Source organism: Colias eurytheme, chromosome 7 (assembly GCF_061535395.1).
Source record: "Colias eurytheme isolate Ceu_HAF_F1 chromosome 7, ilColEury1 Martin Lab GWU primary, whole genome shotgun sequence".
Classification (NCBI taxonomy): Eukaryota; Metazoa; Arthropoda; class Insecta; order Lepidoptera; family Pieridae; genus Colias; species Colias eurytheme.
This window is the reverse complement of record NC_142986.1, coordinates 6731461-6749371: the sequence shown is the minus strand read 5'-3', so window position 1 is coordinate 6749371 and position 17911 is coordinate 6731461. Positions and strand designations below refer to the sequence as shown.

The 17911-nt window shown below is 31.5% G+C and overlaps 3 protein-coding genes across 3 annotated transcripts in view; 2 read left to right on the top strand and 1 right to left on the bottom strand.

The window, feature by feature from the left end:
- Positions 1–288: 288 nt before the first annotated feature.
- On the bottom strand, positions 289–1991 carry LOC149907102 (uncharacterized). Its single transcript, XM_090103774.1, has 4 exons — positions 1695–1991; positions 1145–1410; positions 833–964; positions 289–725 (listed from the first exon to the last, which is right to left on the bottom strand). The coding sequence occupies exons 1-4, from the start codon at positions 1810–1812 to the stop codon at positions 306–308; spliced, it is 936 nt and encodes a 311-aa protein (XP_089959900.1). The 5' UTR covers positions 1813–1991; the 3' UTR covers positions 289–305.
- Positions 1992–2662: 671 nt separating this feature from the next.
- Positions 2663–7101, top strand: LOC149907101 (inositol-tetrakisphosphate 1-kinase-like). The gene is made up of 5 exons (XM_090104158.1): positions 2663–3000; positions 3077–3175; positions 3345–3442; positions 3857–4156; positions 4497–7101. Exons 1-5 carry the CDS (start codon positions 2878–2880, stop codon positions 4960–4962), a joined length of 1086 nt encoding a protein of 361 aa, XP_089960284.1. The 5' UTR covers positions 2663–2877; the 3' UTR covers positions 4963–7101.
- A 1710-nt stretch (positions 7102–8811) lies between these two features.
- Positions 8812–17911, top strand: part of ASPP (Ankyrin-repeat, SH3-domain, and Proline-rich-region containing Protein) — a 231322-nt gene continuing 222222 nt past the window's right edge. Inside the window, exon 1 of the mRNA XM_090104153.1 lies at positions 8812–9155. The gene's annotated coding sequence lies outside the window, so the exon portion shown is untranslated. The remainder of the gene's footprint in view (positions 9156–17911) is intronic.

The following is a 17911-nucleotide window of genomic DNA, read 5'->3' as shown; positions in this document are numbered from 1 at the left end:
TTGAAGATGCAACGTGCAACTACTATTAACTAAGAGCTAGAGTGTCAGAAATCACGTATACATTAAATTGAATGGGTTGTACTTGTTCTCTGTAATCAGTTCTTACAACTGCACAGTTCTTAAAATGTATTCGTAATAATACACTCAATATTCGAAATAATATTTATTCAAGGAAATTTGGAGGATATCACTTACTACTTTAATAATTTTAGTTAAAATCAAAAGGATATTTTAATCGACAATAAACTTAACTACTTACCTACAAAAAAAAGGATATAAAATAGATGGTTTTTAAAAAAAATTTATTAGTTCACTGTATACAAGTATAACTCATTGTAATCTTCTACATCGAAAAATATTTCATTTTCAATTTGATTTGGTTTACAAATATTCAACCAACCAATCATATCTTCATATATATCAAGACTGTTTAAAGTATCAGCCATACTTCTGTTTGCTATTAAATAGCTTCCTTTCTTAATATGTTTTTTGAAGAAATACCACATCTCTTTATGTTTTTCAATGTCCACAAAAAAGTCTAAAACGTTTATGATAATGATATTAGAGCATTCAACTATATCATTTCTCTCCATAATATCAGAATGCACAACTTTTATTCTGTTGGCATCCATAGAGTATTTCTTAATAACATTTTCTTGAATTTCACACAATTCTTTGTTCATTTCAACTCCCACAATAGTAGAGGCATTAGAGAAGTAATAAGCCTGAAAAATTAAATATAAGTAATAATGTTTTTTATTTAATTTATATCAAATTCCCTATAAACCAGAAGCAAAATAGAAAGCTATAATTTTTTTTAATAACTACTTACACCATACAGTACTGCACCTAATCTAGAGCCAACATCTAGAATTTTTTTGTCTTCCAGGTCCTTTGGCAAGATTACCTTAAATATATATTGTAAAGCTTGTCTTGACATTGAGTGGGAGATGAAAATTAATTCCTGTGAAGAAATAACAAAAATTAAAAATATTATCATTCATTTCATTACACAACTTCATTTCAAAACGAAATAAAAAAAAAATATTTGATAGAATATTATACAGTATAAGGTATACTAACAACTATTTGGATGAAAATTTGCATTAAATAAATAAATAAATTATTATGTTAAAATATAAACCTTAATTTTCCTAGAATTGCATTGTGAGCAATAAAATCTTGTTAATTTCTCTGCTTTCACAAGTTCATCAACCTGTTTATCGTCATAAAGGAACTCGTCTACATGGCATGTGTTTTCCTTGGTACAATCAGCTTGATCACCTACAGTTGGTGGCTCAATTTTCTCTGTTGTCATTTCAGCCTCAAAGGGAACGATTTTCCTTAATGTGTTAGCAATTTTTATTAATTGTTTCTCTGATCTTTGAAGGTTCCTCTTCTGTTCTAAATCTGTAATGTTACAAGGATGGATAAATTTAATTATGTTTTACACATCTTTTAAATTAAAAGATAGTAATATAATTGTAAAGGTAATATTCAACATTTCTACAGTCATTCCATTTTCATTTTTTCTCTAGACCTGTCACAATATTCCCAATCATAATATGTATTTTGATACAAGAGATTGATAGGTGACTATATGTGTAAATCAAATGGATATAAAATAAAGAAAAACCACTTCTGTATTCTATGAAGTAAAATGTAATGAATGTAGTAATTTTGTGATAGGTTACCTTTTCGGTAAGATTGAGACGTTATCCATTCTTCAATATTTTGCACCTCATGGTCATCTAGCTCCGAAATGAGATCTAAAATTCGACACTTTACACTCAAAACACTTTCTTCACCCATTATTATATTCTCAAGTTTGATTTACAGCACGCTATATTTAATGCTTTTTTTAGATTTAAGATGTCTTTTGTAGGTTTTAGAGTCTAACAAATATTTAAATATTGAATAAAAATAAGCAATATGTAAACGAATAATATTTTTAAGGTTATGTTATTGAACCGAACGGCATTGGTCATTGACATTTGACACCACCGATTGACACCAATTGACATTTGACACTTAACAAATAACAAATGACAATATCAATTTTAAGAATAATCGGATACATGTTCATACGCACCCTATGACTGATTTATTATAACGATGTAAATTTCTCGTTAAATAGTATGTGGTGAGAATTCTGGAAGGAGGATCAGAAATTTAAAGGAAAATAGTATGGAAATATTCAAGAGGATTTACAGTGAAGACTTTGGTATAAGCCTTGGTATGATGAGCTGTAAGTAGCTAGTCGTGGGTTTATCACCACCTAAGATCACCACAATCAACAGATTAAGATTTGGCCACGATAAAGCACCCACGAGCTTAATAGCAATATAAATACACTTTCTGTAATGAGAAGATCGCCGATATGAACTATGGTACGGCGGAATATGCCGCCGCCAGTTGTGTGATTTGTTAAAAAACAAAAAGTGTTATAGTGCGTTATACAAATACATAATAAACACTCTAAATAAGGACAAAGGAAGGAAAAATACCTTGAATATTTGTGAAAAAAAATAAGACTTGGCCTAAAGGTCTCGTAGCCAGGCCATTAAATCTTCAAAAAAAAAAATCAGTTTTGAAATGACGGGCTGACGGTAGCTGTCAGTTTATCATGGTAGACGACAGGAATTTGGAAGTTCTATGGAAGTTCTATATTTTTGTCAATAGTTACTTTCGGTGTCTGTTTTTTACTATATATTGTGAAAGAAATACGTTAATTGCCAAACCAATCAGTGATATACAAATTAGATTTCTTCAAACAGTTTTTGATAGGAATACTGCGTCACCATATCCGTTTAAAACATTAGTCAATTAAGATTTCCACATTTTTTTGTTTATATTTTGATTTGTATTTTTTACAAAATGAGTGAAAATAGTGGTTTGTATAAGACAATTGGTATTTGGATGTCAGAGAAAAAAAGTCACAAACTTAATTGGAAGGAATTATTAAACGCTTGCACAACACATGGCTATAAAGTTGTAAAAGTAAGTTATCCTATTTTTGAATTCATCCTTTTTTCTATGAAATTTTTATTTTGATATTCGTTATATTTATTTTCAGTTAGATTTAGAAAAACCTCTGGAAGAACAAGGTAAATTGGATGTTTTTCTTCACAAGCTAACAGATATAATAGCAGCAGCTGATCAAGGTGATCCTAAAGTAAGTTACGACCTTCAAGTTCCATTTGAATGATTCTGTAAATTTTTCCTCATTTTTTATTTCATTGATGGTGTCATTTAAAACAAGTATTTTTTTTAAATAAGACATCATCATATAACATAAAATATTCTAGTAAGAATTTTCAATATATTACACATATTTTTTTTAGGCTTCAAGTATTATTGGAAGGGTGGAGCAGTATTTATCAAATCATCCAAATGTTACAGTTATAGATCCATTGAATAATGTGAGAATACTCTTAAATAGGTAAGATCTTTATAATTTAACAAACATTTGCAGTAATAAAAACAGGAAAATGGGTATATTTAATAAGAAAAAGGGTTTATGGCAATAATATTATGTACAAATGAGTTTATTATAATTTTAATATGTGATAATTACGATATTTGTTACATATCAACTAGTTTTTTTTTCAATTTAGTAAAACATGGTACTTGTAAGAGCGTATACGCACTAGGCGGGTAGCCGTCCGGCTGACCGCAAGCACAATTATGTACGTAATATTCATTTCTATGCGCACTGCGATGCGGCTACCGCAACCGCACAGTGCGCATAGAAATGAATATTACGTACATAATTGTGCTTGCGGTCAGCCGGACGGCTACCCGCATAGTGCGTATACGCTCTAACAATTTACAGATGTACTTTTAAATTTTATAGGTATGGTTACTATTCAATATTAGAAGAGGAGGTATCACTACAAAACATTGGTGTATTTACACCAACATTTGCTGAATTCACAACTGCAAATATTGAACAAAATATAGAAATTATGAGACAACGAGGCGTCACATTTCCTGTCATCTGTAAGCCAACTTTGGCTCATGGGTCTAAATCAGCTCATGAAATGGTTTTGATATTTAATGAGAGAGGATTGAATGTTTGTAGGCCACCCTGTGTTGTACAAAGTTTTGTGAATCATAATGCTGTTTTACATAAGGTGTTTCTTGTTGGTAATAGGTTAGTATTTTCGTTTTTATATTCTCATATTCAAAATATTGATGTTTAAGTTTTAAATTTCATTTTTAAACGAAAAGTAAAAAAAAACGTACATGACTCACAATGATATCTTGAATTACAAATCATAAATGGATATGAATCATATCATTAAAGACTTATTTACCCACAACACTTTCTTAGAACATGATGTTATTTTAAAGTATGAAGTATGATCATACCTTTAGTTCTGTGGCTTAATTGGTATTCTTAAGCATTCAAAATTAAACAACTAAATTATATGCATTCATTATTAGTTTTGATTTTTTTTTGTTAATTTAAAGTTATAATTTTCATGTTTCAGGTATCACATATGTCAACGTCCAAGCCTTAAAAACTTTTATGCGTCAGATGATTTAGACCCAATTTTCTACAGCACTGGAGAAGTTTGTAAAGCAGACAGTCAGTCAACTCTCTCAATATTGGACCCACACGACAAACCAGAATTAAGAATGCACCCAAATGAGGATAAAATAAAATCCATCATAAAAGTGCTTAGGAAAAGAATTGGCCTGCTCTTAGCTGGCTTTGATGTTGTAATCGACAATGCGTCAGGTAATCACGCTGTTATAGATATTAACGTTTTCCCTAGTTACGATAATTTCCCCAATTTCTTTAACCATTTATTGGATTGTATACAAGATAATGTTAGGGTATGTAATGGTGACAGTAGTTTTGACGATTGTGTCAATAATCACAGGCCTAACGGCTTAATTAATATAGGCGTTAACTCCGTTCAGTATGGTGTAACTGGTATGAATATCAATTAGCGGCTAGTATGATAATCAACTTGAAAATTATACAAATTTATTCAGTACCGATTTAATTATCAATGGATGTGTGAATCTATTATAGTTTTAATTCCATAGAATTAGGTTAATAAGTTATTCCATGTATTCTGTAAACCTATATTAATTTGACCTAATTATTCCTTATCAAAATAATCTCTCCAATGAATAATAAACTACATGATTGCTATTATGTTATTTAACATTTGTTTATGCATTTTAAATATTGTCTATTAATGCTAGTTTGTAAGAAAAACACTTAACGGTCTTACTAATAAAATGTTACCCATTCGCTTTGCAATGGATTAGTTATTGCAATTACCTGTCTTGTTTTTATGATTGACGTTCAATGTGAGCAAGAGCAGGACACAGCTATGGTAGAAAATGGTAGAAATTTATCCATTGTTTAACTTTTTATTAGTAAGGCCGTAAGTATATAAATAAAGGTTTTCGGCACATTTTACATGCCATTGCTGAATAGGTATTGTTTTTGTATGTTTTATGCTGCCAAAATGATATTATAGTACGAAGTACTTATGATAGATAATATTATATTTGGTTTGTAGTGAGTTTTTACTAATAGCATTTAATACAGCTATTATTGGTATTATGTGATTTGTGATATAGATCATCTGTCTTGAGTATAAACTATATACTATAATGTAATATTTGTGGGAAAATGGAAATACATATGGAGAGTATGTAAGTAATGATATTTTTTATGAGGAAGAGTGAATTGAAGACATTTTGTAAATTTTATCCAAGTTCAATCTGGAAGAAGGAATTGACCTTAATTAATATTACAATATGGTTGGATGAAAAGTAGACACAACCATATTGTGAAAAAAAGGGGATAAATATAATAGAAGACATTTCAATATTCTAAATAGATTAATATTACTTAGCTGATGTCTACTATACTATACAGAATATTACTACCGACATTAGACTAATTAACAAATTCACCCTTAAAAGGTGTTTAAATCGAGCATTTAAATCGAATTTTCTTAATTTTATGACCACTAAAACTGTGTTCGTTGAATTTTTTGTAAAATGTACATGTAGTAATATGTAAAAATCTTATGTGATATTGTCTATTGATAGAATAAAAGAACTCAACTCATTGTCAAGTATGTACCATGGAATTTTTGATTAAACATATTCAAATACTAAAGTAGAAAAAATAGCATATGCTGTACATAATAAAATGATAAAAAAATGTGATTTAATTTTAAAATTATTATCGATATAATATGTATGAATGATAAAAGAATACTCTATAATGTAATGTGTACTTATGCTGTAATTTTAGTTGGCAAGGCAAGTTTATATAAGCTAAAAGCTTTTATTAGATATTGCAATGTATAGTGTAAAGATAATATTCTGTTAAATTAAAATGCACCAAATTGATTGTGTTTGAAAATTGTATGAATTAATAATAAAAGTTAACTCATTGCAGCTAAAATAGCGAACAAGTAAAAACTTCTAAGTTTAAGTAGGTACTAAAGTAATATGATTTCAAAAAAGTTAAAAAACTACTATTCAAATGTAATAAAAATAAATATTCATTATTTTTATAAACCATTGCTAAAATAACCAACGATTTTTATCTCGTTGGTATTCCAACCAAAAATAAACTTGGTAATTTGTTCAATATAGATCAGAGTGGTATTAAAAACATTTTAAAAAATAAACATAGATTCAGTGACCATAAAGACTGCCTCTTTAGAAAGAAGTTGTACCAAAAAGGAAGATTATGGCTATATCGTGTCGCGACCGGGCCGTGCACGGCCGGGGCACGTCGTAGAAATGTTGGTGGGTATTATTTCATTTGTTTCCCGGTCCCGGCACGGGCCCGCCCCGCCACTGCTCAGCTCCGCCACGGTGCGGTGTAGCGTGAATTATTCTTAATAATCTACCTTTTCTCTTAGCTAGTTTTTTTAATGTCAATATATCAATATACCTTGTTCACAGAGTGAATTCAAATTAAAATTTTACAAATTATAGCCTTAAGCTTTTAATTTCTATGGCTGAATAATATTTATTATAATAATAATAAATACTAACCACTTATTTTTTTCAAGAATAAACCTCCAAATGTTAATAAAATAGGACAGCTCTAACAATGTGGAATTGTTAGAGCTGTCCTATGTTTACAAAAAAATGTAAAGAATTTGTATTCGATATTATTATATTCGAATGTCATTCCATATTTCATAGGTAATAAGAACCCCTTTTAAAAGTTAAAACGGGCATCTATAAAGAACTTATTTTAAGCTTATAAAATTAAACATACAAAAAGGTGGAAAATTATATAATAATATGATTATCTAAGTTTTGTAAGCAAACAAAAAATTTTTGTCAGAGTCCGTTTTTTTGTTCTGGGGACAAATTTGTACAAAGGAGACTGACTTATATAAAGCATGTAGCATAGGTTATTAATGTTATATATATGACAATGTATTTATACTATAGTATTTTCCAAATATATTCGAATATTATTTATAATAAGGTGTTTTGTTCATATCCCCTACCCTTTTAAACTTAATAAAACAATTAGGTTCCATCGGAAAAGTTTTATATGTGGTTTGCTCTACAAAAAAAGAAAGAAAATTCTTATAAAACAAATATAAGGCCACAATTAGTAGGTATTACAGTGATTAGAGCATTAAAATCTATTGCTACATTTTGAAACAGTAATAATTCAATTTGACGCGTTAAATTACCCACCAGAAATAGCAATAAATATGAAATGTTATATAAATAATTGTGCAGCTTAATTTACAATTATGTACAAGACCGAAATCGCCTGAGGCGTTGCACTAATCGTTGATTTTGTAGTTGCTACTTGTCAAATGCAACAGAATTAATTTGGTAGCACCATTAATATTATTTATAGAGTGGCATATTTTATCAAAGTTGTTTACATTATGAACGATATTTAAATCTTTAAGTGTAGAGCATTGGTCATTGGGCCTGGAAATGTTTCAGTACAACGGAATATAAGTACCATATAATTATTAATTAATGAAAACCACCATTTACAAAAATCGTGGTTTGAGTTAGTTTAATTTTTATAACGTAGAGCAGTTAAAGAAAATTTATTCAAATTTCTTTTGTCAATTTTCCGGCTGTCCCAAATTGTTATTGAATTTAATTTAGGACTTCAAACAGTTTATTGGAATAAATATCTATAAGACAAGAAAGGAGTGGATAACAATTAAGGGTTTTAAATAATTTGCTCTATATTTACTGTTGCTTACCTAATACCTAATAACAAGAAAAACAATGGTAGATAATAGATATTAATATTTTAGTTTTACATGGTTTGGCGAGGAGTTATTTTATAGATCGAAGTCACCGAGTAGATATCTATGTAGGTACTAAGCATATAATGTGGCAGTATCAGCGACTCGTTGAAATAGTTTTTAAGTGCAGTTTATGCAATAAATTATTCACAAGTAAATCTTCAATATTTAGTTTTTATCGTACCATACCCAATACCATACCCATCAAAATATCGGTGATCATAACGGTCATGTCCACCCGTAAACTCTACGTAGAGTAATTGTTAATTCGACACAGTTCCGTGCATAAATCACACCTAGTTGTAGCATGAAGTAAATCTGAACAATTTATAACACATTACTTGATATAGCATCCGTGCGGCGACTTTCATGATGTATTGTACATGCAGGAAGTAAGCTCTACATAATGTAGATACTAGATAGGATTACAGAGTTGAATGTATCGCCTAACGGTGGTCAGACTGTTTGTTAGAAAAATTGGAGGCCTGTAATTATTGTTGTAGTTGTGTTGTTCCGAATTGCGATTCAGTCAGCTGTAGGCATATGCGGCTGTTGCACGTACGTCGCGCGCGCACGCCCGCTCGATTTCGTATACATATTCGCGATCGCGCACATTTTAAACGTACTGGCCACGGAAGTAAAACAATACGAGTGCGTTTATTTTTTTCAATAAATAAGCCTTAGTCGTTTCGATTGTTTACGATCGAGAAATGAAATCCAATTAATCGATAGTGTTGAACGTATTTTTGTTCGAGCAAAAATACGAAGTTAATTCAGCGATAGTGATGTGAATTGATAAATATTTTTTGTGCCCTTAAGTGAAGTGATTTGTGACTTAAATGGAGTTTTAAAGGTCCACCGACACAGGTAATGTTTCTTTTTATTAAGAAATAAATTATTAGCAATGATTATCGTCATTATCTTTGGTATGGTATTTCATGCCAAAGTGCTTTTATGAATGCTTTATTTGGCGTAATTTATAAGTAATATTATGCCAATAGAGACGTACCAATACCAAATTATACCAATACTAGCGGTCCGCCCCGGCTTCGCCCGTGGTACATATGAAAAATAGATGTTGGCCGATTCTCAGACTTACCCGATATGCACAGAAAATTTCATGAGAATCGGTCCACCCGTTTCGGAGGAGTATGCAGACTAACATTGTGACACGAGAATTTTATATACCTATAAGAGATTTTTAAATTAAATTTAATAAAATTGAATTGGATACATAACGCATTCTTATCGAATATATATATTATAAGTATACCTACATAGGCGTGTAAAATTTCTCCCCTAGTTTTGAATTATCTATAACATTTCCTCAAGTGGTCTCTAATCAATTTTTTTTTTACTTTTTTATAGCAACTAGGTAGTTAGTTACTAGTTATTTTTATGTTCATTGGATAACAAATTTCAAAAAACATTATCACAGCTATATTATTAATGTTATTAAGTTCTATTATAAATTATTAAAAAAATGGACCACATTTAAATACGTGAGAAAAAAATTGAGTTACAGAGATATGCAAATGATGCAGTTAAGAATATACTTATTTCACTTTATGGTACGCTCTTATAAAATTTATAGTTTTATTGTTTACCTGATGATCATTGAAAACAACTTCCATTTTGGGTCAAATATTTTATTCATAACGATCTCTCGTATCGTGTTTTTACGAGGTTTTACTATAAAATTTTACTACATTTACAATTTATTGGTGTTTGATATAGAGACATTTAAAATAATTCATATGTGTGCCTGCTTATTATTCATCTACCTACCTTGTATATCTATTAATATAGTATTAAGTGAAAATTGCATTACTTACCTTCAGTATATTATGTACATAAAGGTATTAAGTAAATAATATAACGTAAACCTACTTCAGTAACAGCATGTTACAATCAATAATAATTTATTTCTTATTTAACACTAGTTTAATCATCAAAATACTCTATCAGTTATTAAGTTAAGATGATAACTTTTTCATAGACCGTTAGTTACTCTAATTTATAACACAGAAAATAATTCCCCGGAATTGCGTTCTCCGATTCTGTATTGATAGAAATCGATTTTTTCAAAGTACAATCGATGCCATTTGGTCGAAGTCGTCAACTTATAGAACGAATTAGAATTAGAATCGCTTGAGCTACCACGACCTTCGACTATCGTCGCAGAATCGAATCATCTCATGTAACTGGAGGTAACTGTATAGTGAAACTAGTTTGACTGTCGGCTGTTTCTAATAGGATCGGATGCGTTCCGCACGGTAGGTGTTCTTTCTATATTTTTTCTTTGCTTTGCCAAGTGCGTGGAGGCCTCGTGGTAGCTCTGACTGGCCCCACATCCGCCCTCCATAATGTTATTTGTTTTAATTGCAAGACGAACATGATACTCAAACGTTATGGATGGACATTACAACATTGTTCTAAAATTAGAACAGCCGTTGATGTGCTAATTATAGCTCTCAAAAGTTAAAACGTTAATGTTACATATTGTTCAAGTCGAACGTACACTTGATTTTAAAGTTGGAAGCAATTATGGTTTTGTAAAGGCCTTTAGATGCGCCTTCCAGGTGGTCAAGTGAACAAACATTGACACTGCTGACGGTAGCATGTGAGAATTGACGTACATTGTGTTTGCAAAGAGAAAAAAGTCAAGCGCAATTATTTTCTGCGCGAATTTTTTGTTGTAAACTCGTGGAAAAAATGAATTTTTGTATTCATTAAACGAAAGAAAATTAATACACAAACATACACAATATGTACGTGCTTTAAGCACGTTAAAATTATCTCATCGAAGATATAATTAATTACATTTATTTGAATTTTAAAATAAACGTCCGAATAATTGAATGAAACTTTAAGGAAAAATCTCAAATTAACCATGATCGTAAAATCACCATTGTTCCGTCTTTCTACTCATGTGATTGTGCTACATCTGCACCGCAATTCGATAGAGCGGATATTAAAACGGAAAATCAATATCTTAAGTATAGAACTGATCTAGAACTTTATAGGAAGATTTTCATAATTATTTGTTAACTTTATTATTTACGATGTTATATACCTAAGTTTATTATAACAATCTGCGTGTGGTAATTTTATCAACAAAGCGGCGATACTAGCCTCGATACTATACTAGCTTAACAAAAGCAATCTAATCAACTATACTAATCTAATTTGAGCCACCTAATCCAACAAGAAAAGTATTTGTAGGAAACTTACCTATAAAGAGGTATACCGTATACCTAATATAAACATTCACGTAACTTATCTGGAGCGACAAGTTCGGATGTGAGGTATTTAATACGCATTTCAACTCATCTTCCCAAGTCTTTTGTTATGTCGGACAGGTCAAGGCTGGTGTCGACAATTTGTTCATCTCAGACGCTGACAGGCTGACGGACGGACGTGATCCCCTATAACAATGTAAACGACTGCGTACTTAGTTTGTGTTAGGCCAAGCGCGCACCACGATTTTAATTTTTGCGACACGATTTCAAAATCGCGCTGTAGAAAATCGCAAAGAGTACGGTGCGCGCACAGCGATAATTTAATAGCGATCATTACTCACTTCATCATTGATTTCGTACAAGTTGCTTGTCTTTATTTACTACTTCGGAGGATAAGAAAAAAAAAAGAAAATTCGTCAATATTGGACTCATCCTTTTACAGCAGATAGAATTGTCAATGGTTTCTTTTATGAGAAATACAATGAATTTCGGATGTATCCCAAAAAATTCTTTGGCTATTATAGAATGAAAATTCCGCCAAAAGGCCGCCCATTGCGCTTTTTTTTTATTATTGTAACCTTTATGTACTTAGTTATATTTTGTTTCTTGCACAATAAAGTGTTAAATAAATAAATTCAAACTTTTGACAGATTACTTAGTTCATATGTTTACCAAACAGTACCTACCTATATAACTACGATGTTTACTGTTGGACAGACGAAACACAAGTGAAGTGCCGGCCGGGCCCGAGTGTGCGATTTTATTATCGCAGTGCGCGCGGTACCATACAATTTCATATTCCGCATTTGATTTTCGCGACAATCGCGTCGCGAGCAGTCGCAGCAAAATGTGACAAATCACAATTTTAAAATCGCTGTGATTATTTAATCGCATGTGCGCGCATTGTCATAGTAACTCATACGTTGTATTTCTGCGATAAAATAATCACGCTGCAGAAAGTCGTGGTGCGCGCTAGCTCTTATATGACTCAGCTCAAGCGAATATATTGTTCAATTAACATCTACACGATCTAAATAATTTTTAAATTTTAGTTTTGTATCCGATTTATTTTAATACTGTTCGTATTACAAAGACTATAGAGTAAAGTTAAGCTGTAATTATTCGGATCATTGGTTACATTGTTAGAAGAAAAGACATTTGCTCTATGACGAATAAAATTACGACAAGAACGAATCCATTACGGTCGATGTCTAGTAAATACTATTATAGATACGATATCTAAGAGAGTTACAGTTAAAATAAGTACTCACTGCAAATGTCTGCGAACTATTGGCATTTCATAGTATATATCTCTTAATCTGACTACGCTTGGAATACTTTGTCAAAGCTTTCAAGATAACAATGAAACCGATTAAACTCCGATTCTGTTTGAAACTTTTGAATTGCTTTAAATAAAACGATTGCCTTCTTTTACCGTGATTATGTAAGTATGTGGTCTAGTCCGTGAAAAGGATTGCAATTTTGACAGATGGCGTAATGAGACGCTTTACAGAACGTATATCAAAATAATGAATCCTTGATGTTGTACATGATTTCCTTTAATGTTGGCAATTTACTTGAATCTGACGCAGGCATGAAAACATCACGTTCCTCCCCCTGATTATAGTGCGGAGTAAAGCAAAGAATAATTGGCCTCGTTAAATTATTATAGGTTTAATCTTAGGATGAAATACAAACCTGTTGCGGTGATCTTTAAATAATCAGTACAACTATATGATAATGTGATATTTACTTTATTTAACTATGCGAGTAATACTTGCGCCTCGAAGAATCTTAAACATTTTACTCTGAGAACAAATTATTGTTTCCACTGAGTGAAATTACGCTTTTTTCGATTGTCTTATATAGGTAGGTAATTGGAAAATGCGCTGTTAAGGCACCGAATTTCGTGCTTATTAACTTTTTAAATTGTACCTTTACCTTTACCTTACATTGTAAAGAAGAATGATACAATCTCGCATCGTTACATAAATGAGGAGGTATGCCGTTGTTCTTAAAATCGTTTATCAGTTTTTTCAGTTTACATAATACAAGAGTCAAAAGGTTTGCTGTATCGTTTCGTCGGTTCCATTTTAAATTATTTTACTGTAATTATGATTGAGAGTTTAACACTAAACAATCAGTAATTATGCGTTATCAGCATGTGTTAATAACAAACCACCTCTATAAACTCGTCTTTATTGGCACGCATCCGCGCCAGGCAGTATTTTTCTTTTTAATTCGAAGCTGTTTACAGGACTATGGTCTATGCACCTGCCGCTGTCTACAAGAATAATTTTACGCCCAGTGAGTATAACCTACACGATGCCAATTATGAGCTATTGCTACTGTGATGTAATTGTTCGGCTTTAAGATAAGAAACTGGTCAAACTGGATACCTAAATAGGATTGATTCATCGTGTTTAACGCTGAAGTTCAGAAGCTGTTATATATTGTGCTGTCTTCGCGGCTGATATAAAACCGACACGTCGTTTTTATAGGTTTTGTGCAACGTATGCATAACATAATACGTTTAATCGATTAAAAAGATTTAAATAGTGTGAAATAATGACAATAATTAATGCAAGTTAAAAATAAAATGTTAGTGAAAACACATGCATGTAAGCTAATATGAAAATGAGGTATGAACTGTTATTATGCAGCCGGGGTTTGCGTGTATATCTTCAATACCAATAATATAACATTGTATGGGTAATCGTCTCAGTAATTGCCCGTACTTTTATTATTTTGCATATTATTTTAATAATATAGATTTTGAAGCTGTGTGTGCTTTTGAGATGTTTCTGTTTACATTTTTAATTAATGTATGAGCGGGCTGCGGGTCCATGTAATTCAAAGGTTATTGGGTAAAAGGTGACTGTTCAGTGTAATATTTCGATGGAAACTGACTCTTATAGTCACTGAGTGGGATTAAACTTTCTATAGTGTCTGAAATGATAAACAAGTATCCAATCGTGCTTTACCTTAAATGAAATATAATTTTGAATAATAAATTATTAAGATTATATAGTTTTGTATTGAAACATGGAATGACTGACTATCTATTATTTACACTAAACTCTACCATTAACTTTAATGTAATAAATAGTCATTCCATTAAAAATATTATTTAACATCACCCAATTTTATAGGTACATATTATATACTTATTTGTTTAGACAAAATAATAAGACGATTGTTCAATGCACAACTCTATGGATTTGGCAAAAATTTCCTTGAATATAGAGTCGATAAAATGAAAGACGGAGATATTTTTAAAACGCGTTGAAAAATTGTACCAAAAACTGCCAATACACACGCGCGTTGCCTATAAGTTGGCAAAAGAGTTTTAACGTTACAGATACAAATAACAAAATAGAAAATATAACTCTGTGCATTACAGAATTTGGAGTACATACAACAGACTTAGTCACACGGCTGGGCTTAGATGTTTATTATGAAACCACGGCTATAATCAGCAATCGTTATCAAGTAATACACACTAAGACCACGTAGAACATCCATTTATGGCAAAGAACCGTATTTCTTAAGCGCTGAAATATGCACAGCATTGTATTAGATTTGGATTTACATTCAAAGATGAAGAAATAAACAGTGTTGACAATAACTTAACAGTTGTTGTAAAAGGAACCGTTTGCGTTATAATAACATGCATACAAAAAAAATTGCTGTTCACGTTTATAAATTCTAAATTGTTGAAACTAGATATGTACGTGATATAACATAAAGGTTTCTTTTAAATATGAAAAGAAATTTACTTTACCTGGGATAGTTTTTTTTAATCTAAAACCCCTTTAAAAAAATCAGACATGCCTATTTCGTAACATAAAACACAAAAAGGCTATAAAATAGATTCAGCATAAAACGCGTAGGTATATCATCTTCTCCGCATTTATAATTCAATTACTTCGGGCTTTAACCTTCAAGTGAAAGCAAAGTACGCACATATATTATGCGTCTATTTAGCACTTCTTTCTCTACAAACAAAGATGAATGGAATACGAACTTTCATCCAGTGAATTCGTTTCAAAGCCCCATTGTGTTTCGTTTTCTTGCATATGTAGCAAGATAACATTAGTTTGATAAATGCGAATCTGTCTAGTACCAAAATACTCAAAGTAATAAGAGACTGTAAACATTAAAATAATAATCCATACTAATATTATAAATGCGAAAGTAACTCTGTCTGTCTGTCTGTTACTCAATCACGCCTTAACTACTGAACCAATTTGCATGAAATTTGGTATAGAGATATTTTGATACCCGAGAAAGGACATAGGCTACTTTTTACCCCGGGACATAGGACAGGTTTTATTCCGGAAATCCCACGGGAACGGGAACTATGCGGATTTTTCTTTGACTGCGCGAGCGATGCCGCGGGTGGAAAGCTAGTAGTGTAATATTTAAATGTACATCTGTATAAAGTGTTGCTTATAAATTAATTCTATAAAATGTCCCATATAAAGTTCAAGTGCCTTTGCTGTTTAAAACGTGAATCTAGTTTATAAACCGTTGATCTCTCTAGCCTCAAGCTAGCTAAAGCTCAGTGGATGCTAAGCCAAACGTCACGTCTGATCCATATTCTTTGATTGCCCTTTCAAGTGAAAGTGCGGCAGGGCTGCCGTGATACGATCGAGCCTCATTAACTCCCTCACGCTCGATGTAATGAGCGCGACACCATTGTTGCTCTTTGACTCGTCATATTTAATCGATTTTGACAGATCTACTCCATAACTCTTTGGCGCTATTGCAATGTCTGCATTTTGACATTTGGCGCCAAATATTACGACATTCGATTTTTTGTGATGTTCGATTTAAGGATCAATCAATTTACACAAAAATGTTGATGAGGTTCGTAAGAGAGGAGATATAAAAGAGATAATTAATGCAATATTTTAATGCAAAATTATATTCGAAACACTTGAAACTATATAATTGAAAACGCATTATCTAAAAATGCTATAACTAATTTTCTGATCCAAACAGGCGTTCCTGCATATGATCAATAGATAGATGAACCATCTGACGCGCGAATTTCCAATATGATTGAGATACAAACAGTGATGCCAATATAAATCATACGGGACAATAAATCCAAGTCTGACTCCTTGCATATCCGTTTATATGCATAATATTTGATAAACTAAAAGTAAGATTTGCTTGGTACGTAAAGTAAAAGACTAGTAAAAAATATTTACTAATTTGTAAACAAATCTGCCATCGCGTATACATTTCGATAAAACCCATGTGTATGATTGTTGGAGTAAATCAGTAAATCGGTGCAAATTTCACTTTGTTGAATGTCACAAAATATACGTAGACAGCTCAATAATCATCATCAAAGCTCCCATTTAGCGTTATCGTCAAATCGATGAAAGAGATAAACCGAATTTCGAACCAATAAAATAACGTTGCAATGCTTTTGTGCGATGAATACTGACGCCACTTAACCGATCTATTCATATGCCGCACAAATAAGCTTTGACGGATTTTGAGCCGTGTAACTGCACGCGATAAATTGAGTTCTTATGTGCCATCTTTATTCATCGGAGGAGAGATCGTGATGACGCATTCAAATTGTAAAAAAAATGTTTAGCGAGCGCAGTTCAAAGATCTTTGCAATGAGCGTTCAATGCTAATGACTTTATATTTTTGGTTTGGTACCGTTTGTTTAAATTGTGAATTGTGTGAATTGTTAACAATTATATTTTTATTCTGTAGGTCTTAGTTATTCTTGGAATAACTCTGAGCTGAGCTTTTTGGATTGTGGGCAAGAAATATTTTGAGCTCTGGTATTTTAAGATTTGTTTTAGTTGAGTATTCTGTTCTTAATATGTAGGTAATTATTTAATAAATACCTAATGCATGTTTGCAGATGGCGGCATCAATGACTTCTTCGCAATTATTAGATTGCGAATAGCATCTTTTTGGTCGCGTATACGCTCCTCTAATAACAAAATTATATATACGCTGTCCGAGTACCTACTTGAACAGTCCGTCCGTCAGTTCTTAAGTATTGGATGTGTTCATCTGAATAAGAACCGTAAATAGTTGAATTTTAATGTTTTTTTTAATGAAACAGATAAGTGTTCCTAAAATATTCAAAATTGTAATTTTGTAAATGTAATTGTAATGTTTTATCGCGAGCTGTGTTACAATTAAATAACCTATTTCTGACTAAATAATTTATATAATTGCTTGCTGATTAACTTGTAAATGACTGCTAACTCTAGCTAGCTTTTGTTACAGAATTAACATCTAAATTTGGATTCTATTTTCTAGCAAATTGTACAATTTATGTTTTCATTACGCAAGAGGAGGGTACAGGAATTTGAGAAATATTCGCTCAGTTTGAAAGTA

What these genes read in the sequence shown, in the direction of transcription:
- LOC149907102 (XM_090103774.1), bottom strand. Translation starts at nt 1,812, where the DNA reads ATGGGTGAAGAAAGTGTTTTGAGTGTAAAGTGTCGAATTTTAGATCTC. An exon ending in GCAATTCTAGGAAAATTAAG is followed by an intron (nt 965 to 1,144) that starts GTTTATATTTTA and finishes ATTTCTTCACAG; the next exon opens with GAATTAATTTTCATCTCCCA. An exon ending in TAGGTGCAGTACTGTATGGT is followed by an intron (nt 726 to 832) that starts GTAAGTAGTTAT and finishes TTAATTTTTCAG; the next exon opens with GCTTATTACTTCTCTAATGC.
- LOC149907101 (XM_090104158.1), top strand. Translation starts at nt 2,878, where the DNA reads ATGAGTGAAAATAGTGGTTTGTATAAGACAATTGGTATTTGGATGTCA. An exon ending in ATGGCTATAAAGTTGTAAAA is followed by an intron (nt 3,001 to 3,076) that starts GTAAGTTATCCT and finishes ATTTATTTTCAG; the next exon opens with TTAGATTTAGAAAAACCTCT. An exon ending in CTGATCAAGGTGATCCTAAA is followed by an intron (nt 3,176 to 3,344) that starts GTAAGTTACGAC and finishes TATTTTTTTTAG; the next exon opens with GCTTCAAGTATTATTGGAAG.